The 24,399-nt window shown below is 41.8% G+C and overlaps 1 protein-coding gene across 3 annotated transcripts in view; it reads left to right on the top strand.

Annotated features, from left to right (window-relative positions):
• The first annotated feature begins 560 nt into the window (after positions 1-560).
• Positions 561-24,399, top strand: part of ZC3HAV1 (zinc finger CCCH-type containing, antiviral 1) — a 97,969-nt gene continuing 74,130 nt past the window's right edge. For 2 of the 3 annotated variants that reach the window (XM_036758865.1, XM_036758867.1), the window contains exon 1: positions 591-986. In XM_036758865.1, coding sequence (XP_036614760.1) covers positions 694-986 — 293 coding nt within the window. In that variant the 5' untranslated portion in view covers positions 591-693. Of the gene's footprint in view, positions 987-24,399 lie in introns of all 3 variants that reach the window. The other variant, XM_036758866.1, reaches the window with a different exon arrangement.

Consider the following 24,399-nt stretch of genomic DNA (forward strand, 5'->3'; position numbering starts at 1 on the left):
TCAATCGATAAACTTTTTTTTTAAATGAAGCGTCTACTCTATGTTGGACACTGTGGGAGGCTATACAAAGAATGAAAATAGTCCTCTTAAGGAACTTACAAACATTCGTGGTGGGGAAGAGGAAAGAAGAGGGAGGAAGGAGAGTCGGGAGCGCGGGGTGGGAGGGAGGCGAGAGAGCCATCAACAACCACCCCGGGCTACTCCGGTAAAGCAGCCCGCGTGCGAAGGGGCCAGGGCTCATCCCTGGAGTTTCACCGACACTCGACGAAAGCAGCCCGGGGAGGGAGCTATTCCCAGGCGGAACCGCCGGGAGTTGGAGGAGGGAGGGAGGGGGTCGGAAGGGTCTTTCTCTCTCTTTCAATTTCTCGCCTTGGACATCAGCTGATTCGGAAGGCAATTAAAGTCTTGGGTAATTTCTGAGGCTCCCGAGGGAATTGACAAACTGAGGGCTCCGGGCCAAACAATTTTCCAAACAGAAACTAATCTCCTGCAGGCAGCCCGGGACTGGGGCGTTTCCGGAAAGTCAGAGCACCCAGCTGGGCCCGCCCCCTCGGAGCTCTAAGTTTCGTTTCTTTCGGCCTGCGCTCCACAATCCCGACTCGGAGTCCGGACTGACTCGCAGTACGACTCGGAGTCCGGTCCCCGGCCCGCTCTCCTTCGTCCGCTACTGCGCTACCGGAGCCCGGGCGGACCATGGCAGACCCGGCCGTGTGCGGCTTCCTCACGGGGCTCCTGTGCACCCATGGGGGCCGCATGGAGCTCCGCCAGCTCCTCGGCCTCATCGAACTGCCCGAGGCGGAGCTCCTCGAGGTGCTGAGAGAAGCCGGCTCCGATCGCTTCGTGCTCCTGGACGAGGGTGGCGACGGCGGCCCGACGGTGCTGGCGACCACCCGCGTGCGAGTGTGCCGGCGCGTCGTGTGCGGAGGCCCCTGCGAGGCTCTGCACCTCTGCAAGCTCAACCTGCAGGACAGGTGTCGCCGGGACACGTGAGTGCGGCCCCCCCCCCCCCGACCTGCGGGCCCTCTGCCTTCCCTTCGCCCACCCTCCGGCTGCCTTCTACTCCCTTGCGCTCCATTCCCGCCCCGCCCTCCCGCCTCTATTTCCCCCCCTACCTCCATTCCCTTCTCCCCTCCATCCCCCCCCCCGCCTCCATTCTCCCCTCCATCCCCCCCTCCGCCTCCATTCCCTTCTCCCCTCCATCCCTCCCTCCATCCCTATTCGCTTCTCCCCTCTATTCCCCCCCTGCCTCCATTCTCCCCCCGCCTCCATTCCCTTCTCCCCTCCATTCCTGCCCCGCCCCCGCCTCTGTTTCCCCCCCATCCCCATTCCCTTCTTCCCTCCATTCCCCCCCACCCGCCTCCATTCCCCCCTCCATCCCCTCTCCGCCTCCATTCCCTTCTCCCCTCCATCCCCCGCCTCCGTTCCCTTCTCCCCTTCATTCCACTCGCCATTCCTTTCTTCCCTCCATTCCCCCCATTTACTCCCCTCGCCTCTATTTCCTTCTTCCCCCATCTCTTCTCCCCTCCATTCCCTTTCCTCCTTCTCTTCCATTCCCCTCACTCTCCTTTCCCCTCCCCTCCGTTACCCCACCTCCCTTTCATACCCCCCTCCTCTTCCAATCCCCTTCCTATCCCCTCTCCCTTCCATTCTTCCATCTCATCAAATCCCCCTCCTTTCCAATTCTCCCCCCTTTCTATTCCCCCACCTCTCTTCCACTTTCCCCTTTTCTTCCAGTCCTATTCTCCCCCTCCCTTCCATCCCCTCCCCCTTTCATTCTCCCCTCCTTTCCATTCCCCTATCTCCCAATCCCCTCCTTCTTTTATTCCCTCCTTCCTTCCATTCCGTCCCCTCCCTTTCCCAGCGCATCCCGGGAGTTCAGGTCCGCGCCACCCCCCCCCCCCCCCCCCGCTTGTGCTTCTGTGCCCCCTCTCGCTAGAACAGCCTCTACTCGACTTTGAACACTCCTGCCCTTCACTTCCTGCTTACGTGTAGCTTGGCTGCAAGTTGCCTTGAGTATTTTAAAAACTTTTGCCTTCTATATCCTTGCATTGAGGCCGGGTGGGCCCTGACAGTTTATTTGTGAGACAGAGATTGGAGAAGAAAAACCCGAGGCTGGGGACTGCCTCTCTCACGCATGATCCGCACCTTCTCCAGGTCCAACCAACACGCTCAGACGCATCTGCTCAGTGTTCTGTTACCGTAACCCCCGAAGCCCAAGTGTACGCTCAGCTTTCTCCTGCCTTTAAAAGACAAATCATCCAAAGCCCTTCACCCCGCCGCCACCCCTTCTACTCCAACTACTAGCTCCTTTTTATGTTATGGGCACCCCTCCCCCCCGCATTGTCAGAGTATTTTGCCTTCCTTTTGTCATCACTGACTTCTAGAACTTTGCTTTTATCACTACTGAAAGTATGCTCGGGTTATCAGTATTGATTGACCAGCCACTCCGAGAATACTCTTTTTAGAAATTTCATTTGTTTTTGTTACCACGGGGAAGAGGGCCACCAGTTGACATACACATATATGTATATGTGAGTCTATGCACATATTAGATAAATAACCATTCTACTCATGCTTCTGTTGATCAGTTCTCTCTCTGGAGGTAGATAACATCTTCCTCCATGGATGGGTCCTTTGTAATTGCTTCGAATATTTATAATAGTCAGAATAGCTTAGTCCTTCACAGTTATTCCTTTTTTTTAAGGGTTTTTTTTTTGCTTTACTTTTTCCAATTACATGTGTCCACAAGTTACTCTTCAAACATTGCTGTTGCGGTGGACAACATTCTCTTAGATTTGCTCATTTAATTTTTCTTTAATTATTAAAGTCGTTCCGTGTTTTTCTAAAATCAACCCTTCTGTCATTTCTCACGGCTGTAATTCTCTTTGGACTTCCAGTAATGTTGTTTTCCTCCTACATCCCCAGCCCCTTCTTTCTCTCTCTCTCCTTTCCCTTTAACCTTCTACATTAGGTGGTACTCCAAAGTTTAGTCCTTGAAGCAGCCTTTTGTGTCTGATGTTCTTTCTCCTTATTGCTCTTCCCCTCTTTGGAGATCTCATGAGTTCCTGTGGGCTTCAACTATCAGCTCTGTGGCTTTCTCACCCAGATTTATACTTAAATTTTTCTGATAAGCCCCAGGTCCTTGTCTCCAACTACCTGTCCAGTGAAAAGGGGACACCTGCTATCCTACCAACAGCTCAAATCCATATCATCCTCTTTCTGTCTAAACTAGCCTCCTCTTGTCACTTGCATCATCATTCTAGCAGGAACCAAAACCTCATGCTTATATATAATAATTTTTCAAACCTTAAACTGCTATGCAAATGCTATGATTATTATTCTATTTCTCATTCTCTTTCTTTCACTTGGTCACGACTCCTAGTAGAGCAGGTAAGTTTTTTTTGTGTTGTGGACCGCTTTGGCATTCTGATAAAAAACTATGGTCCCCTTTCTCATTTTTAAATGCATAAAATTAAATAGTTTGAATTACAAAAGAAACCAAAGGGTATTAAAAATAAAGATATGATTTTTTTTTCTCTAAGTTCACAGACCGCCTAAAACCTATTCGTGCCTTGTAGATTTAGGGACCCCAGGGTTAAGAATTCCCGCTATAGAGGTCCATCTTGTCCTATTTATTTCTGAAGCCACTTTCCTAGTTCAGAGTCTGGACCATTGAATTATACCATTGGTGGTCTCCCTGTCTTCAGTTATCTCCTCACTACAATTTATTCTATTCATTGCCCACAGGTTAATCTTTCTAAAACAGTTCTTTGCACATGTCACCCACGCTGCTCAGAAATCTTTAATGGCTCCCCATTGCAGAGGTACTGCCATAGGCTGATAAGCAAAGCCTTCTACATAACAGCCAGGATGACTCTCCAACCTTTTCCTTGACCATCCTGTATGCCGCTGGTGTCAAACTCAAAGAGAAAGGGGGCCACTAAACTGTACATAACCATCCCTGCAGCTACATATTGACTAAGAAAACCACATGCTAGTATTATCTAGGTTTTATTTGTTTTTATTTGTTAAAATTTTTTTTTCCTAAGCTCATTTAAGCTTTATTTTACTGACCAAAAACCTGAAAGATGACCATTATATTTTAATCTGGTTCCCTCCTGCAATAAATAATGAAATTAATAATAAAATAATTAATAAAATGACATTTTAATCTGGTTCCCTCCTTCAATAAATAATAAAATTATATAATATATTATATAATATATACATTATATATAATATAATATGTATTATGTAATATAATATATTACATAATAATAAAATAAATAATAAAATTACGTTTTAATCTAGTTCCTTCCTGCAAAGGAAATGTTGTAGGCCTCAGGCCTCTGAGCCTCCTGTTTGACATGTCTGCTGTACACAAAACCTATACTGGCCAAACTTTTTTGCACAGTTTTCCCCAAATGTGCCTTGGGCATTCCTGCCTCCCAACCTTTGTACTATCCTTTCTACCTGGAATGTCTCACCTTCTCACTGCTTCTTGTATCCATACCTTCCCTTTAAAGATGAACTTTAACCTTCCCACTCCCTTCTCCTTCCCCTCCCCCTTCCCCTCCCTACCTCTCCTCCTCCCCCTTCCCTTTCCTTCCCACCTCTCAGTCTTAAAGGAATATTCCTCCTCCTGAACTGCTGCATTTCATCTGGCATTTAACCTATGTCCGTTTATGGTGTTTTATGTGCTTCTGTCCCTGTCTCATCTTTCACCTAGATAGATAGTAAGTTCTTTGAGGGCAGTGACAGTTGTATAATTTCTTCTGCCTAGTAAATTTTCAGTGAATGTCATTTGATTATGATGATGACACAGACCTCTGACCTGCATTTTCTTAGTCATAGAAGAAAAAAGGGCCTTGCAGAAATACGCTCTTTCCTCATGTTTCTGTTGGGAGAAAATCCACAACTTTGGGGTTTTTTTTTTTGTTGTTGTTCGTTTTTATTTATATATTTTTAGTTTTCAACGTTCACTTTTGTAAGATTTTAAGTTCCAAATTTTTTCCCCCTCCCCAAGATGGCGTGCAATCTGATACAGGCAATACATGTACAATCATATTAAATGTGTTTCCACATTAGTTTTGTTGTGAAAGAAGAATCAGAACAAAAGGTATTAGAAACATACTTAGTCTAGGAATAAACAATACTCGTTGGAAAGCTAGAAAGGTTTTAATTATATTTTACATTTATTCTTTCTGAATAAATGGGTACGTCCCCTGAACTGAGTACAGGCGAATACAAGGACAGACAAATGCCAGTCTTTTTATTGACTCCCAATTTGAATCTCCCACCTGGCTCTTCATTGGGCAGATGCAGCTCCCTGAACTGCCTGCAATCGTGCCTCCCTCAAACAGCTCATTAAGCATGCCCACAAGCCTTTAACCTTTCACCAATCAGAAGTCTGGTTCTGCTAGATCACAGCTCTGATTAGAACCAGTCACCTGACTTACATTCTGGTGAAGCTGGAGAGTGGGCGGGAATGCTTTTTTTTTTAGATTATTTATTTTTAGTTTTCAATATTCATTTCCACAAGATTTTGAGTTACAAATTTTCTCCCCATCGCTGCCCTCCCCCCCACCCCAGGATGGCATGCATTCTGATTAACCCTTTCCCCAGTCTGCCCTCCTTTCTACCACCACCACCCCACCACCTCTTATCCCCTTCCCTCTTACTTTCTTGTAGGGCCAGATAGAAGGGGAAATGCTTGTAATCCTGTGGAAACAAAACTTCTCCCCTCTGTTTCACACAAAGGGAAAAACCACGAAAGAGGGAAAATAGTATGCTTCGATGTGCATTCAGCCTCCATAGTTCTTTCTCTGTATGTGGATAGCATTTTCCATCATGAATCTTTTCCAATTGTCTTGCTGAGAAGAGCTAAGTCCATCAAAGCTAGTCATGGCGCAATGTGGCTGTTACTGCGTACAGTGTTTTCCTGGTTCTGCTCAACTTTACTCAGCCTCCGTTCACGTCATGACGTTTTTCCAGGTTTTTCTGAAATCTGCTTGCTTACCATTTCTTATAGAACAATAGTATTCCGTTACATTCATATACCACAACTTGTTCAGCCATTCCCCAATTGATGGGCATCCCCTCAATTTCCAATCCTTGGCGCCCACACAGAGAGCTGCTATGAATAGTTTTGTACATGTGGGTTCCTTTCCCATTTTTACGACCTCTTTGGGATATAGACCTACTAGTGCTGTTGTTGGATCAAAGAGTATACACAGTTTTGTAGCCCTTTGGGTATAGTTCCAAGTTGTTCTCCATGATGGTTGGATCAGTTCACAACTCCATCATTGTTGCATTAGCGTTCCAGTTTTCCCCCATCTTTTCCGCCATTTGTCATTTTCCTTTTTTGTCATATTAGCCAATCTGATAGCTGTGAGGTGGTATCTCAGAGTTGTTTTAATTTGCATTTCTCTAATCAATAGGAAAATTCACAACTTTGACAAAAGGATTGTTATTGTGTGTATTTCTTTTGCTTCTGTTCTATTTGTTGATAATGGTCGCTTGTGTATGTGTTTATACACACAGCATAGAGGGAAAGGGTTGGAGAGAGAGAAAACTATGGAATTAATTATGCAAAATAAGAAAGTCATAAAGAATTGTAAATCACAGACTTTTAGAATTGGAAATTATAAAGACCTTAGAGATTGTTTAGTTCAGTTCCCTCATTTTACAAATGAGGAAACGGGCCTAGAGAGATGAAGTAGCATCCTCAGTTATAAAGTGAGTCAGAGGCAAAACTCCATGACACTGTTCTTTCTCACATACCACATTGGCCCCCTTGTTCAAATGTCCCTTTAGGAATGGGCAGAGAAAAAAATCATTAGATGGTAAATAACTGTCCACTTCCTTAAAGCCCCCAAAGTTGTCAGGAAATAAAAAGAAAACCCAACCTTAATAAAAATGACTTTGGCATCGTAGCAGTTTGCAAGCTGTCCTTACTTGGCCAAAGTTCTTGTCCATTGATGCCTTCATTTGGTGAGACCAATAATTCTCTGCAGAAAAAAATCTCTGTGTTGTTGATTAATGGGCCAGTGTTTGAGAAGGCTCAGACATCTTTCTTGGCTATTAGGACAACCATGCCACTGCAAGGATTGAGGCAGGTGTTATAGGGGCTAGTAAGATTTTTGGGGAGGGGGGTGGCAGCTAGGTGGCGCAGTGAGTAGAGCACTGGCCCTGGAGTCAGGAAGACCTGAGTTCAAATCAGTCCTCAGACACTTGACACACATACTAGCTGTGTGACCTTGGGCAAGCACTTAACTCCAATTGCCTTGCCAAAAAGAAAAACAAACAAACAAACCCAAAAAGATTTTGTTTTTTAGCTTGGTTCTTCTGGTTTCTGCTGTATTTTCACTTAGGTCCGGCATGGAAAGACTGAGAACCCTCCACAAAAATGTCTTACTTGTGGCAGTCTGTGTTTGAAAACAGCATTTACATGATGAATGGATGCATGATAATCACTTACAACTTGCCAAGCCCTGCCCTCCATGCTGGGCATATAAATCCGATACAAGACAGCCTCTGGCCTCCAGGAGCTTGCATTCTAGTGGGGTAAACAGCGTGTGCAGGGATGTTATGGGAAGGATAGTTTGGTTTGAGAAGCCACAGGGATAATGAATGTGTAGCCACTGGGGCAGTATTGATTTGATTACTGTTTCTAGAATAAGTGTTGGCAGGGCCAATGGCAAGGCACTATTCAGGATGGATGATTGCATAGGATAGGAAGCATGGTCCAAGGCCACCCAGATAGAGTGCTCATGTGTGTTTACACTGGGTTATGTACCAATCAGGACAACATGGCCCAAACGGGGAGTGGAGAAAGCCACTCAGGTCACGGTCTCAGGAAGTCCAAGTGACCTGGAGGAGGCCACCAGTGGAGGGAATAGACCGTTGGGTGGGTTGTATATGTCCACAACATGTCTCTCTATATAAACACGTCTATGTATGCTTCAGTGGATTGGTGCTCTTATAAATGTGAATACATATTTTTTAATATTTCAGTTTAGTTCTATGTCATATTGAATAAGTGGCCACCCTCCCTTTGCTTGAAGACCTCTGGTAAAGCAAACCTACACTATCTTAAGACAGGCAGGCCATTCTGTTTTAGATTGCTTTAATAGTTAAGAAGATTTTCTTGTTGCCTCTTTACGGTTTTTATTCATTGCTCCTACTTCTCCCTGGCACCAAGCAAAACCTGTCTAATCCATCTTAGCCCACTAGATAGAGTGCTGGGCTTGGAGTCAGGAAAACCTGAGTTAAATCCAGCCACTTAGCCCGTTTGCCTCAGTTTCTTTAAGTGTAAAATGGGGATAACAATGGTACTTACTTTCCAGGGTTGTTGTGAGGATCAAATGAGATAAAATATGTGTAAAGTGTTTTGCACAGTTTGGCATAAAGTAGGTGCTTTTTTTTTTTTAAGGCTAGCATTAATTTCTCTCTCTTTTTTTTTAAGCAATTTTAGCAATTTTGCAATTACCTCTAAAGACAATTTTTAACGTTCATTTTAAAGAAATTTTGTGTTCCAGATTTTCTCCCCCCTCTCTTCTTCCCTCAAAGACAGTAAACTAGTCATATAGGTTATATATGTGCAATCATGCAAAACATATTTCCACATTAGTCATGTTGTGAAAGAATACATAGTCCAAAAGAAAAAAAAACATGAAAAAAAGTGAAAGATAGTGTGCTTCGATCTGCATTCAGACTTCATCAGTTCTTTATCTGGAGGCGCATAGCATTTTTCATCCTTAGGTCCTTCAGAATTGTCTGGGATCTTTGTATTGCTGGGAATTAACTAAGTCATTGACAGTTAATCATTGTGCTTTATTGTTACCATGTTTAATGTTCTCTTGGTCCGGCTCACAAAGTAGATGCTTTTAAAATGCTAGCTATTATTATTAGTCACTTAATAAACATTAAGTCCCTACTATGTGCAAAGCATTAGGGAAACAAAAAACAAAAACAAAAACAACAAAAGACAGTCTCTGCCCTTAATGGACTCACAATCTCCTCATCTTCTTTTTCTTCCTCATTATTCTTTTTGTCTTTATCATCATGTTCCATGTGAGAACCTTTGAAATACTCAAAGAAGGTCATCCTAACACCTTGTCTTCTCTAGACTAAGCATCCTCAGTTCCTTTAAATAATCCTTGTGTGGCATAAGCTAAAGGACCTCCACCTTGCTGGTTGTGCTCCTCCAAAAACCTTCCAGCTTTCCAGTACCTTTCCAAAATACATCCCCCAGAACTGAGCACTGTACAGGGAACATTCGAGACCCGACCATGTTGGAGGATTATTCCATCCTATTCCTGTGCAATATGTCTCTTTCGGGGTAGCCCAAAATTGTATTAGCTTTCTTTGCTGCTCTATCACAGTTTTGCCCCATATTGTGTGTGTGTGTGTGTAATATATGTATACACTCAAATCTTTTTCAGATAAGCTACTGAGCTTATATACCTCTTCTGTCTTATGCTTGTGAGTTCAGTTTTTTGAACCCAGGGGTAAGAGTTTACATTTTACATTTTTCCTCATAAAATTTCATCTAATTCTAGCTGGTATCTATTAGCCCTTCAAGATCGTTTTTAATCCTATACTTAGTGTACTAGATATTCCTCCCACTTTTGTGTAATCTGCAAATTTGATAAACTTGGTCTCTATTCATTTATCTAAGTCATTGATAAGAATATCATTGAATTTTTAAAAATCTGTTTGTCCCTCCTACTCCCTCTTGCTTCTCCTTTGAGCAATTAGAAAAATAAAACCCTCAATATGTAGCTGCATAGTCCAGTAAAAACAAAGGCCTACATTGGCCATATCGAAAATGTACATTTTTTTCCCTTAATTTTAAGGTTGTCCTCTCTCTGTCAGAACAGGATCGGTGTGTTTGTTCTTCATTTTTTAGACTTGTGGTTTATCATTGCCGTTGATCAGAGCTCTAAGATCTTTCATAGTAGTTTTCCTTTATAATGTTAATTGTAGAAATGATTCTGATTCTATTCTGTTTATTTTCTGTATCATTTCCTTTGAAACTGTTCCTTTCATCACTTCTTAAAGCACAATAATACTCCATTTCATCTGTATGCCACAGTTTGTTTGACCATTCCTTCATAGGAGGATACATCTTTAGTTTCTAATTTTTGGCTACCACAAAAAGAACTGCTTTAAATCTTTGTGTTGTGAGTGTGTATGTATGTATAGATTACATATGTTTGTATATGTATATATGTACACACACATCTCTTTTTCTTCTTTCTTTATTTTGGGGCCTAGGCTTAGTAATAGTATGTATAGCTGGTTAACAGAGTATGCACATTTCAATTTCAAATTCTTTCCCAGAATGGTGGACTAATCCACAACTCCACCAAATACATTTGTGCCAAGTACAAATCCTGTGGGAGACTAGAGACATCTTTGTAGGACATAGAGATTAGTTATTAGGGATGATTAATGATTAGGGATGTGGCTAGTTAACACCCTGCTCCTGGTGTTAGACTTTCCATTTCAATTAAGTAGAAATTTGTTCATACTTCAAAAAGGGACAATGGGGGTTGCATCTTTAGTTAATTTAATACCTCATTATCAGCCCCTAATTGAGGGAATTGATTGTTCAGAAACCGATTACCCTACTTAGACTATTTATTAGGGTTTATTGTGGTTAATAGTGGTCTAAGCTGCTGATGTAAAACTAATTTCTCACAAACTGTTTACCAGTTCTCCCAGCAGTTTGTCAAATGTGGAGTTCTTTTCCCAATAATTTATGTTTTGGGATTTATCAAACACTAGGCCACTGTTTTCTATTGGTTCTGTTTCTTGTTTATCTAGTCTATCTCACTCATTTGCTTTTCTATTTTTAATTAATATTTGATGATTAATTTCTTTATAAAAAATAGTTTGAGGCCTGGTAATGTTATGTGTCTCTAATTTCTACTTTTTCCCATTTTTCTCTTGAGATTTTAGGTAATTTGTGTTTTGTCTAGTTCTACAAAATATCCCCTTGTTAATTTGATTGATATGGTTCAAAATCTATAAATTAATTTTATCATATTGGCATGGTATGAGAAACTCATTGAATCTCTGATTAAGTATTTCTTTTAAAAGTGTGCTATAATTGTACAGATACACATTTTGTGTCATAAGTAGTTTTGACTCCCAGGGACTTTGTACATTTTGTAGTTATTTGGGATTGAAGTTCCTTATTATTTCTTGCTGCTTTTTGTTAATTCTGTACAAAACTGCTAATGACTTTGTGCATATATTTTGTATCTAGATATTTCACTGAAGCTATTCTCTTAATTCCTTCACCGATTCTCCAGGGTCTCTTAAGTATACCATCTTCTTGGCAAAGATGGATAATTTTGTCTCCACTTTGCGAGAAGATGGATAATTTTGTCTCCACTTTGCTGATGGTTATCCTAATACTAGAGCATAATCACTTAGTGATGAGCTGTTGCTGGGTCTTGGTGATCATGGCTTCCTTTTCTACATACTCACTAACCATTTATTTAATGATACATTTGGGAATTTTACTAGGAATCAGAGCCAAATGCACCAGCCTCTAGTTTGCAGAGCAACATTTACCCTTCTCCAGCCCTACAGTACGTTTGTTTCCCATTGTCCATGGTCTTTTAAAAAGATCACTGCTGGGCAACGGCATCTGCCAGTTCTTTGAATACCGGAGGATATAGTTCATCAGAGTGCGGTGACCTGAAGTCATAAAAGGCCACTGGGTACTTTCTTTTTTCCTTATTTACCTTGATGGGGTGGAAGCAATATTCTAGCTCCTACCCTGTTTGCAAATTAAGTTGGTTTTTCCTTAAAAGGTGGTGAAACCATCCTCCTGACCTGAGTGGCTGAGGGGACAAAAGGTTGTTGACATTACTTGCTGCTCATTTGAATACAAAGCAGCCTCTTTGTGCCTTTCGAAGCCTAGTGCTTGGTAAAGGATGGACAGCTCAGGCTAGGAGCTTCCCTTCACTAAATCAATTGGGAGGGTCCTCCACGGCTATCCTTGTGGAATGGCCTTAACCTGCTATGGCCAAGTCCTTTTGTTCACTGTTGAATGATCTCAAAGTGTCTCATTCTGTTCCACTATCAAACCTCATCTACCAGGGGACTGGCCTGAGCCAAGCCCAGCCTGTTGGGTATCAGTACCCTTTGTTAGTGGTTTTTGTGCACCCATTTCAAGTCTAAAGATCATTTTCTTGTCAGAAAAACTAGAAAGAAAACAGATATTGAGCAGTTTTGCTTTGCCATCTGTTATCAACATCCTATCCACCCAAAACAGTGGGTTTGTATTGAATATATTATATGTGGATTTGTGGTGGCAAGGAGGGTGGGACTTTTCCTGTTTTTTCTTCTGGAGTGCTTCTCAGCTCTGAGACAATCAAGTGCCTTTGATTGAGTCTTGCCTTTGTTTCAGTCAAGAGTCTGTGAGTAAATGAAGAGTCTTTGATGACCTGCTTGGGTCACAAGAAAGCCTAAGTCACGTGAGTTTGAGTCACATGGTTGTGATGCCCTCTGACCTTGAAGAAGCGTATATACACTCTGAGGTTAGCATTTTGCTTTGGGGGCTCACTCATTGGAGGAGTGTTCCTGTGATTTGGCCAGATGAGATTCTGGGTAGCTGTTAAGGAGCCGCCTGGCTTTGAAGACCCAGGTGTTGGTGCTTTCTCTTTCTATTGATATGGACAGACAGAAGCCCTGTCTGCTCGCTTATTTGTGTTATTTGCTCTGTTTATATAATTTCTGCTTGTAATTTCTGTTTGTGTTTTCTCTGAAGTTCAGGGTGCTGGCTTTTTCCCCTGAACCAAGTGAATGATATATGTATGTTTAATTAAAGTGGGATTGTAAACCCCTTAAAGTTGCTTTCCTTAGAAAAGCGGATCAAAGATCCTGTGCTAGCAGCCCTCCTGTGTGCTGGTGTTATTGGCCTTACACCTCCACAGCAGCTGCTAGCAGCATTGTTATTACAGGATTCAATAGGATATATGTTTTTGTCTGGATCAGTATGTAGGAAACTCCCAGTGTGGAAGCTCTCCTGAGTCCCCAGGTTTAGGTCAGCAACTTGTCTGTCATTTATAGTTTTAGGGATTTGCCTTTGAACAGTGAGAGATTAAGAGACTTGCCCACTCATTTTACTAGTAAAGCACAATTCATATCTCAAAGTACAGAAAGCTTATTTATATAAGTTTTATATATGTATATACACATATGCTGTCATATAGCTATGTGTAACATATGCGATGTGTGTATTGTGTGTATACACATGCATTATACACAACACATATTAATATATTATTACATATTACATATTATGTGTAATACATAATACTCATCTTTTGGAATTGCTCTCAGAGCCTGTAGCTCATTATTTTGAATACTTACTTCTTTCGAGGTTCCTTGTATGAAATTCATCCAGGAGATGTTATAAGGGTGCTGCCAATATTTTTCCATCCAACTCTCCTTTGGTATGTATATTTATATACATACATATATATGTAGCCCTTTCAGGAGGTACAAGTGAGTCTGCCTCCGTGTTGGGGCATGTAGCATTCCTACATGACACTTTTGGAGGGAAGGGAAACTGTGTCTCTCTACCCTGCAGGCTGCTCACAGGCCCAGTCCCTTTACTGATCAGTGTAGAAGCTTTCACCTGGTCTGTTTCAGATTTGGGCTGGTTCTCCCCTCTGAAGCCTGTCTGGTGAGTCCTACTCCTAGGCTCTCACCATATTGGTATTTAGACTTGGTGCAGACACCCAGTTGGCTTAGTCCTGTTGCATCTCAGAACTCCCAAGCTCAGAGATGGACCAGCCTCAGCCTCAGTACTAGCTGGGATTATAGACTTGTACCAGTCCACATATGGCTGCTTCTTTAGTAAGGCACATGGCGAATCTCTTAAGTACAGAAGGCTGATGATTCAACCTGACCATATGTTTTACACACATTACCCCTCTGTGCATGTATACACATAACCCCACTGTGCATATATACGCATAAATACCTGTAGTGACCACAAAGGAATAAGTTGTGTACGTATGGCCAATAAACTGGCCCTGAAAGACAGTTCCTAATATTCAGTTTTTATAACAGTGTTTAACCCAATACTTAATGGTTTTCAAAAACTGGCTCTTTTCTTTGCTTTGTAGTTTGTAGGGCAAATTTACACCATCATTAATATTATCTTAAAAACTATTCTTTAGTATTCTTGCCTATTCTTCCAGATGAATTTCACTCACTGTCAGTTTGTCAAGTTCTATAAGCTATCCTAAGGTAATTTTAAATAGCATTTTATTAGATGTATGTATTAACTTAGCAAATACTGCCATCTTTAAGTAAAGACACCAAAGTAAAGCTCTCCATTTTTTTCTGTTTGTCTCTTTTGTTAGGGTTTTATAGTTGTTGGGTTTTTTGGTTTTTTTTATTAGTTTATTTATTTTTAGTTTTCAACATTCACTTCCATAAATTTTAAATTTTCTCTCCCTTCTCCCTCCCTCCCCAAGAGGGCCTACAGTCTGATATAGGCTCTACATATACATTCCTGTTAGACATATTTTCATGTTAGTCATGTTGTATAGAAGAATTATAACAAATGGGAGAAAGCATGAGAAAGAAAACAAAACAAAACAAAGAAAGAAAATAGTCTGCTTCACTCTGCCTTCAGACTCTATAGTTCTTTCTTTGGATGTGGATAGCATTTTCCATCATGAGTCCTTTGGAATTGTTTTAGGTCCTTGCGTTGCTGAGAAGGGCTAAGTCTATCAAAATCAGTCATCACACACTGTGGCTGTTGCTGTATACGTACAGTGTTCTCCTGGTTCTGCTCACTGCACTCAGCATCAGTTCATATAAGTCTTTCCAGATTTTTCTGAAGTCTGCCTGTTCATCATTTCTTATAGCACAATAGTATTCCATTACATTCATATACCACAACTTGTTCAGCCATTCCCTAATTGATGGGCATCCCCTCACTTTCCAGTTCTTGGCCACCACAAAAGAGCTGCTAAAAATATTTTTGTACATGTGGGTCCTTTTCCCATTTTTATGAAATCTTTGGGATACCACCCTAGAGGCAGTGTTGCTGGGTCAAAGGGTGTGCACATTTTTATAGTCTTTGGGCATAGTTCCAAATTGCTCTCCAGAATGGTTGGATCAGCTCACAGCTCCACTAATAATGAATTATGTGTTCCAACTTTCCCACATCTTCTCCAACATTTATCATTTTCCTGTTTTGTCATGTTAGCCAATCTGATAGGTGTAGAGTGTTACCCTCAGAGTTGTTTTGATTTGCATCTCTCTAATCAATCGTGATTTAGAGCATTTTTTTCAGATGTCTGTAGATAGCTTTAATTTCTTCCTCTGAAAATTGCCTGTTCATATCCTTTGACCATTTATCAGTTGGGGAATGACTTGTATTCTTGTAAATTTGACTCAATTCTCTATATATTTTAGAAATAAGGCCTTTAACAGAGACACTAGTTGTAAAAATTCTTTCCCGGTTTTCTGAGTTTTATAATTTTTAAAAAACAAATCTCATGTCTGGAGCAGTCTTTGTTTTTTGTTTCTATTTTTTGACAATAATTTTCTGTATTTTCAAATCTTTAAAATTATATTTTCTAGTTATATGACCGAAAGAACTTGTGTTATGTAGGATACTATGGTTTCACTATTAATAACTGACATTTATGTAGTATTATTATATATGTCAGCCACTCAGTTGCCAAAGGAATCTTCCTAAATAAAATAAAGGTCTGACCATGTTGCCCCCATACTCAGTAAACTCCAGTGGCTCCCTGTCACCTTCAGGATCAAATATATGGTGTTTAAAGCCTCTCATAACCTAGTCCTTCCCCACAACCTTTCCAAATATTTTTACATTTTAAGGGCCTGCTAAAATCCCACCTTCTACAGGAAGCCTCTCCTGATTGCCCTTCATGCTAAGTAAGGCCTTTTCTCCATTGATTATCCTCAGTATATCTTATACATATATCTCCCTTGTACGTAGTGGTTTACATATTGTTTCCCCCATTAAGCTGTGAACTGCTTGTTGACAGACTGTCTTTTGACTTTGTTTGTAACCCTAGTGCTTAATGCAAAAGATTACTGACTTCAAGGTTTGCAAAATATTTAGCATGTATGATCTAATTTGAGTCTCATGATAACCTTGTGAATGGGTTTTTCTTGTTGTTTCAGTCATGTCTGACTCTTTGTGAATCCCATTTGGGTGTTTCTTGGCAAAGACACTGGAGTGGTTTGCCATGTCCTTCTCCAGCTCATTTTACAGATGAGGAAATTGAGGCCAACAGGGTTAAGTGACTTGCCCAGGGTCACACGGCTAGTAAGTGGCTGAGGCCAGATTTGAACTCAGGAAGAGGAGTCTTCTTGATTCCAGGCCTGGCACTGTATCCACTGCAACAGGTTATGCTGGTATTTATCTATCCTCATTTTATGGATGAAAAATCTAAAGATGAGAGAATTTAATTGACTTGCTCATGACCTCTCACTAAGTTTTGGAGGTGCCTTGCGAAGATAAACAAGGCAGGGAAAATTCTCTTCATTCTGTAGATAAGGAATCTGAGTCTAAGAGAGGCTGTATCTTGTCCAAGTTCACACACAGCTAGTAATGGGTGAGAGGCAGTATAGTACAGTGGGAAATGTACCCTGAGCTTCAGTGAACCCATGTTCAAATGCTGCCTCAGATGCTTGGTTTGACCTGTAGCAAGTGACTGAAACTCCCCTGGGCCTTATGTCCAAAATGACAGCATACCTAAGGTCACGCCCCACTCCAAACCTGTGCCTTCAGGATCCTCCTGAGGCCGAGATGGAACAGCAGAGACATCATGTAAACAGCTATGTAAAAGCAAGAGATAATGAACAGAGGAAAGGCCTTAGCCTTAAAGTGGATCAGGAGAGGCTTCTTGTAGAAGGTGGGATTTTTAGCTGGGACTTGAAGTGTAAAAACAGTGTTTCTGTAAAGCACTTTGCAGGCCTGTTAAGTGTCCTTTAAGTGGCTTATTATTAGACAGTACTGCCATGCATCTTTGATCTTGCTGGGGCAGATATTCCCTCTGAGCTATCCATGCCTTTTCATCCTGTGCAACTCTTTCCCAAGTTCTATAAACCAACTAATGTATGAAAATAAAACCTTTTGTACATAAATTTTAATAGTTTTGATAAAATAGATATTAATTTTATTAAATGCCTTCTGAGAAATCTTTCTGGGAGATAATTATATTATTTTTACTGTTTTTCTTTTCAATATGATGAATTCTGTTGGTAGTTTTGCCGTCCATTCTGAGGTACCAACTGTAGTTGGTCGAAGCATATAATTCTGTGTGGTAAATCTGTATGTTAAAACTAAGTAGAATTAGTAGAATTTTTTTTTTTTTTGTGTCCGTATTAGGTAGCGGGTTTTAAAACTAATTGTTTTCTATACTAAATTGGGTAACATATAGTTCTTTTCTGTATTTTATAACAGTTTAGGAAAGATCAGGTTTTTTTAAAGTTGGAAAAATTCTCCAGGGTAAAAGTGCTTGAGGATGAGGGGCAGTAATTTATTAGCTTTTCCTGTTTCTTACTAGTCTTCCTGCATCACTTTGTTAAGTTTGGGTTTCATCTCCACTTAGTTAATCACATTTCTTTTTTTTTTTTTTTGGAGGAGGGAAGGCAGGGCAATTGGGGTTAAGTGACTTGCCCAAGGTCACACAGCTAGTAAGTGTGTCAAGTGTCTGAGGCCAAATTTGAACTCAGGTCCTCCTGACTCCAGGGCTGGCGCTCTACTCACTGTGCCACCTAGCTGCCCCAGTTAGCACATTTCTTGCCATGTAGCTGAGACTGTTGTCGGACTTAGTTTTAAAATCTCTGTTCTCTTCTGGGGACCATAGCAAAGCCTAGCAAAAACTCTGACAAATCCTAAACAGCTGGAAAGGCTTCCAGGAGAGATTTGCATGCACCTTTGCCATTTTTAAAAGACAGTTTAGAGAGGCTTATCACCAGAGGGTTGACCACTAGATGCTGAATTTTATTGACCCACAGCTGCTGAGGAAAACCTTTTCCTAAAGTCTGGTAAGGGTTGTGGTCTTCATTGGTTCCCGGAGTGCCCATAGCAATGAGATCATGGATTCTTGACATACTGAAGGATCGAATTAGCTGAATAGACTCCTTTTCCATTCCTCATTTTGTTGATTTGTATGTTTTCTGCTGCTTTTCAAAATTGGTTTAATTGCTCATCCATTTTGTCAGTGGTCCCAAAGAACCAAGAAGCAGCATGGCAATTGGATAGAGAATTGGTTTTGGAGCCAGGAAGAGCTGGGTTCAGGTTCTGCTTCTTAGGCATAGTAGCTCTGTCACCCTGGGAACATCACTTAGTTAGCCACTCAGTACCCTAGATAACTGAGACAAAAAAGCAGGTGCCAACTTGCATTGGCTCATAGATTGAGAGCTGGAACCAAAACTCTCCACCTCACATTTCACAGACAACGAAATTGAAGCACGGAGCTGTTATAGGATCATAGCATCATAGATCCATGAAGTAGTTGGCGGTACTTCAGACACTTACTGGCTGTGTAACCCTGGTCAAGTCCCTTAATCCTGTTTCCTCACCTGTAAAATGAGCTGGAGAAGGAAATGGCAAACCACTCCAGTATCTTTGCCAAGAAAACCCCAAATGGGGTTACATACAGGTGGATATTACTGAAATCACTGAAAAATAACAAAAATCGTAGCTCCAAAGCTGGAAGGGACCTCAGAGACCAACTGGTCCAGTCTGCTCATTTTATAAATGAGGCCCAGTGATTTGTCTAGGGTCACACAGATAATATCTATGCTGTCTCCCTTATTGGAGTATACACTTCTTGAGGGCAGGGCCTTTTTCTTTTTGTGTCTCCAATGCTCAGTGCTAGAAACATTCTTAGTCTAGGAGTAAACTAAATACTTGTTGGAAAGCCGGGAAGATTTTAATTATATTTTACATTTATTTGTTCTGAGTAAATGGGTACATCCCCTGAACGGAGTACAGGAGAGTACAAGGACTCAGACAAATGCCAGTGCTTTTATTGCCTCCCAGATCGAATCTCCCGCATGGCCCTAAATTGGCCAGATGCAACCCACTGAACTGCCTGCGTCATGCCTCCCTCAAACAGCTCATTAAGCATGCGCACAAGCCTCTAACCTTTACCCCAACCAAAGTCTGTTTCGGCTCGAGCACAGCTCTGATTAGAACCAGTCACCTGACTTAAATTCTGCTAAAGCTGGGGGGGGTGGGGGTGGGGGGAGGAGGAGGAGGAGGAGTGCTTTTAACCCGGTGGAAACGAAACTCCTTCCATCTGTTGTTGCACTTTGTGTGAGACATCAGTAAAGATTTAACTGTTTTCTGACTGAGATCTTAGTAGGTTGGTTTTTTGATGGGTGTTGTTTTTTTTTTTTTTTTGGTTTTGTTTTTGGTCTGCATCTGTGATTTCAGTTAGTGCTCAAAGCTTCTTCTGAATAAGAAAACTCCCTCTTACCAAGGCAGATCTCAAACTTCTCCGCAATTTAGAGTCTTAGCAGCTTGCCTGGGGTAGTTCAAGGTTAAGTGAGTTACCTAGGGTCTCTCTGCCTTCCCCTTTGTTATGTCAGAGGCAGGACTGGATCCCAGGTGTCCTGATTCTAGGACCTTCAAACTATCCACTCATCTGAGCAGCAGCTGATAATTTGGTTCCTTATGCAGGTGTACTTGTAACTAGGTCTTAATCTCTTTTACTTCTTTTGCCTCCCCTACCTGCTGAGCTTTTTCCTTTTTTTTTTGTTTTTGTTTTTGTCCTTAGAATTTGCTGCTTGGTTAAACTCTAGAATTATAGCAAATGTAGTTTACTTTTAAGATTTATGTAGATTTTAGTTTGACACGGTTGTTAGATTGCTTAGCCCTAGTAAAATAATCTGATTGTTCTCTGCAGTGGTTCTGTATATGGGAAACTTAAGTGTGTGAAAAGGGTAGTTCCTCCCCCTCCAGGTGTTTCTAGTCTTCTGATGCGTAAGCACTTTACTGTTTACTCAATGATTGGTCATATACAGAAGCAAGCAAGGGTGTTGAGGTTTGGGGGTTGAGGGGTGCTCGAGACCGACATTTTGGGGGTCCTGCTCAAATGAATTTGACTCAAGCCTTCTCAGCCAAGGAAAAACAGTTTATTAAAGATTTGCTATATTGAATAGACTCTTTGGGAGCCAGAGCTTTTGTGATGCTAATGCTATCTGGCCAGATTAATCTGAACTGAGCTAGATTGAATCTGAGCTCCTTCTGGAGGCAAGATGGAGTTTATATGCAGAAAGACTGTGGGCGGGATCTAGGGTGGTGGAGTAGTCTAGAGTGTTTTGTAACAATTCAGCTAGCAGTTGCTGAAGGGGTGTAAGACTCACCAACAACCAGCACACAGAAAGCTGCCAACACAAGTTCTTTAGATGTGCTTTACTGAGGAAAGCAATGTTAAGGGGTTAACAGTCTTACTTTAATCCAGCATAAAAATATCATTCACTTAGTTCAGGGAAAAACCCAGCACCCTGAACTTCAGAGCAAATACAAATTTCAAACATCAACAGACGGACCTTGTCTGATTCAAATCTCAATGCATAGTTACCAGAATTTAACAAAGTCCAAACATCCGGGTTTACAAGATAGAGGGCTCTTAACTACAGCTGCCCAGAGTCTCCACTTCAACTCGCCTCCAAGAGTGAGAACCCTCACAAATAGCTCTGTTCTAGCTTTTTATACAGTCTTTGGATGTCATCAAAAGTCATCTGAGTGACCAGAACTTAGGCTCCTACTATTGTCTCTGGTCTTAGCTTTTCCCCTTAGGACACTGAGGGCTTCACGCCCACATACATTGAAGCACCTAGTAGATAGGGGTTTGGGCCTGGGGCTTTGCACCTAGTAAGGCTCAATCAAAGACACTTAATAATTTTAAAACAGTAAGAAAGTCCCACCTTCATTGATATTACAGAATGATGGGAGGAGGGGTTTAGGGAGAACTGGGGTGACTGGGGTAAGGTCAGACTCCAAGGTGGGAAATAGCTGAAGACTACCAGGAGTTGACGGACCACTGGGCTAGGGTAACAGACTTGGGTATAGCTATTTTGATATGATCAAGGGTGGGAAACAGCCAGAAGGCCATCTGGAGGTAACCAGATTATGGAAGGCTAGGGTAGGCTATTTGGGTATGAAAAGCCAGATCTAGTGGGAAGATTCAAGGTGGGGCTCAAGGGAGTTCCCACAGTCTAAAACCCATCTGGGGCAAGTAGGGGCCCAGAAGGAAAGAGGTGTCTCTTGTATGTGTCTATTATCTTACTTTTCAGGGAATTGAGAGTGTCTGAAATAAGAATTTGGTAGTAGACTTCCATAGCTTTGGTTTGAACAAGAGAAAATTCAGTGTGGCCCCAGAAAGCAGTCTAGGGGTTGATAGCCATGAATTTATGGCTGTCATAGAATAATGGAATTAGAACTGCAGAACTGGAAAGACCCCTTGTGGCCATCTAATCTAACCTCTGATGAGATAACATTTGTAAGGCACTTGGCACATTGCATGTCACGGAGAAGGATCCCTATTCCATTGATTTTCTGCTCAAAGCTTGATTCTGACAAGTGGTGATCTAGCATCCATGAGCCATCCTGAATTTGTGCAGTGGATGCATCCCCAAATAAAGAGGCTTTCAAATTTTTCTTCCCTTGGGCTTTTTTGCTCTGACCTTGGCTGTAGTCAGCTGCTACCTCTGGGAGAGGTCAGTGGCTCTGGTCCTTGAAAGCTTTTTTACCACTGTCCTGGTGAAGTTGCTTGGTTTGTCAGAAGTAAAGGATGTAATGGTGAGTTAGTTTTATTATGGCTAAGTTAGCTTTTCAACCCTATCCTTTCTTCTGTAGATGTCTGATGACAGGTTCCATGGGGTCTAGGCTGTCAGGATCTCTTCTCCTAATCTTAGAGATCCCCAGGCTTCCCTTGCTGGACTCCTATTTTTGTTGAGGGGAAAAAACCCAGGGATTCAGCAATCAAATTGGTTTTACCCATCCTTAGGGACTCTGACCGCTTAGGAAGGGATCCTGAGGGTGGAGCACCTTTACGGACTCTTAACTGCTTAAGGTCTCCTGAGTACTGGAGAGGGTCTGGGCCCAGAATGAATTCACAATCTCAAACATTCTTTAAGTCAGGGTGGCAAAGATTTACACTTTACAGTGGGCAAGAGTTCTTAGGGAACCTGCAACCTTGCAGGGCTTCAGGGAAAGTTAAAATATGAGATTTGGTGGTGAAACATGTCAATTATGTGTTTTCAGGTGGGATTAGGGAGAGGTTAAGGGGTGGTCAGTTCTTAAAGGAACATGCACTTTTTGTATCTACTGCACAGGTATCTTACCCAGAGTTCACTGGGAAATAGCCCAAGGGGGGTGCTACTTGGAGGTGTGGTTTTGAGTGTGAACCATCACTAAGTCAACTATCTGTCAGAGCTGGCTGAAGATATCCAGATGACTTCTATCAAATGTCTTGTTAGACAAGATGAATGTAAGGGAGTATACATTTGACTATGTCTAGGATACGTATCAGGAAGGTCAGTAAGTAGTAAATATTGTTACGCCCCAGTGCGCAGCCAATTAGCAATACACAGGGAATCCAAACCAATAAATTCTATAGGTGCAGCTGGCCGCAGCATCAGGAGGAGAGAGAAGTGTTTTGCTAAGGCATGCTACCCTTGAACTGGAGAGGAAATGCTAGGGCCAATGCTTTGAATCTAGGGAGAGATATGATTTTAAAACGGGGGTCCAGGCACAGACACCCAGGCAGAGACTAAGGAGAAATGTGATAGGGTCCAAGCACAGGCACCCAAGCGCCCCATCATTTTCATAAAGGAAAAGATATTTACACGCAGAAAATAGAGCATTTTCCCCCACCATAGAGCATTCCCCAACCAAATAAAACCAATTTTATTATTTCTCCTTTTTTTTTTTTTTGCTTGTTATATTTCCCAACATCCGTGTGTTCCTTGAGCACAGGGCCCGTTTTTAGTTTTTGTTTTTGCCTTTGCAGGGATGGACTCCCATGTTATCCAGCATGCTCCCCCCCTCCTCACTTCTACCTTGAAAAATCCTTAGTTTCCTTTGAAGCTCATCTCAGGTGCCAAGTCCTCCCATAAGACCTTTCTCCACCCCCCCCCCCCAGTTATTGGCAGTCTTTCCTTCTTGTAATAATTTTATATTACTTTGTGTGTGTACATATAGTACTTTCTAATTTGGGTGAATATGTGTAATATTCCTTTCTAGTAAGCTCTTTTCCTTTTCCTCTTCTGCTTCTATTGTTTATTTTGTTGCTTCTCTTCCTCCTTCTCCTTTTCTTCCTCTTCCTCTCTGACTAGTACATAATAGTTGCTTAATAAATAAATGTGTGCCACATTGAGCTGAATGAGCTGTTTATACTTTGATGCCTCTGAAAAAAAACAATCAGTCCATTTAGCAACAAGCATTTATTAAGTGCCTGTTGTATGGGTAAGCACTGGAGATACAAAGCCAAAGGTGAAAATGTGCCTCCCTCTAGGATCTTAAATTAAATTGAGGGAGATAATGTGTACACATGGAGATCTATACAAAATATATACAAAATCCGTATAAGGTGATTTGGGGCGGAGGATGTTAGTACCTGGGGGAAATCAGAAAAGGTTTCAGGTAGAAGAAGGTGGGTCTTGAATGGAGTCTTCAAGGAAACTTCTGAGGTATATGAAAAATAGTCAGAAGGCCGGGTTGACTGGACTATAGAGGCAGTCAGTCCACAAGCATTTTTTTAAGCCCTTGCTATGAGCCAGGTACTATGCTAAGGATGAGGAGGTTGGATTTGAAGTCATGAAGAGGAGTCTTCCTGACTCCAGGTCCAGCACTCCATCCACTGTGTCATCCTGCTTCCCCACCGCAGAATAGAGTATCCACAAAAGCTGAAAATACACACACAGTTGATGATTGTAGGCAAGCAAAAACTTAGAAATGAAAAATAAAGCAGATGAAGGAGGTTTGATTTGAGATGGAGTCAACAAGTGAGTTTTTGTGTTTGAACTGCCTGTTGGATATTTCAAACTAGACATATCAGCTTAGCAGGTGCTAAATTTCTGACTGATTTGTGTGATAAATGGTCCTGGGACAGCTAAAACTTAACAAGAAAACCCCAAATGGGGTCACACTTGCTTCATTTCCTCACAAGGTGGCACTGTGGATAGAGCACTGGGCTGGGCTTGTTATCTGGAAGACAGTCTTATTGAGTTGTGAAATTCCACCCCCCTGCACTTACTAGCCGTGTGACCCTGGGCAAGTCATTTAACCCTGTTTGCCTCAGTCTCCTCCTATGTAAAATGAGCTGGAGAAGGAAATGGCAAATCACTCCAGGATCTTTG

This window comes from Trichosurus vulpecula, chromosome 5, assembly GCF_011100635.1.
Source record: "Trichosurus vulpecula isolate mTriVul1 chromosome 5, mTriVul1.pri, whole genome shotgun sequence".
In the NCBI taxonomy this organism is placed as follows: Eukaryota; Metazoa; Chordata; class Mammalia; order Diprotodontia; family Phalangeridae; genus Trichosurus; species Trichosurus vulpecula.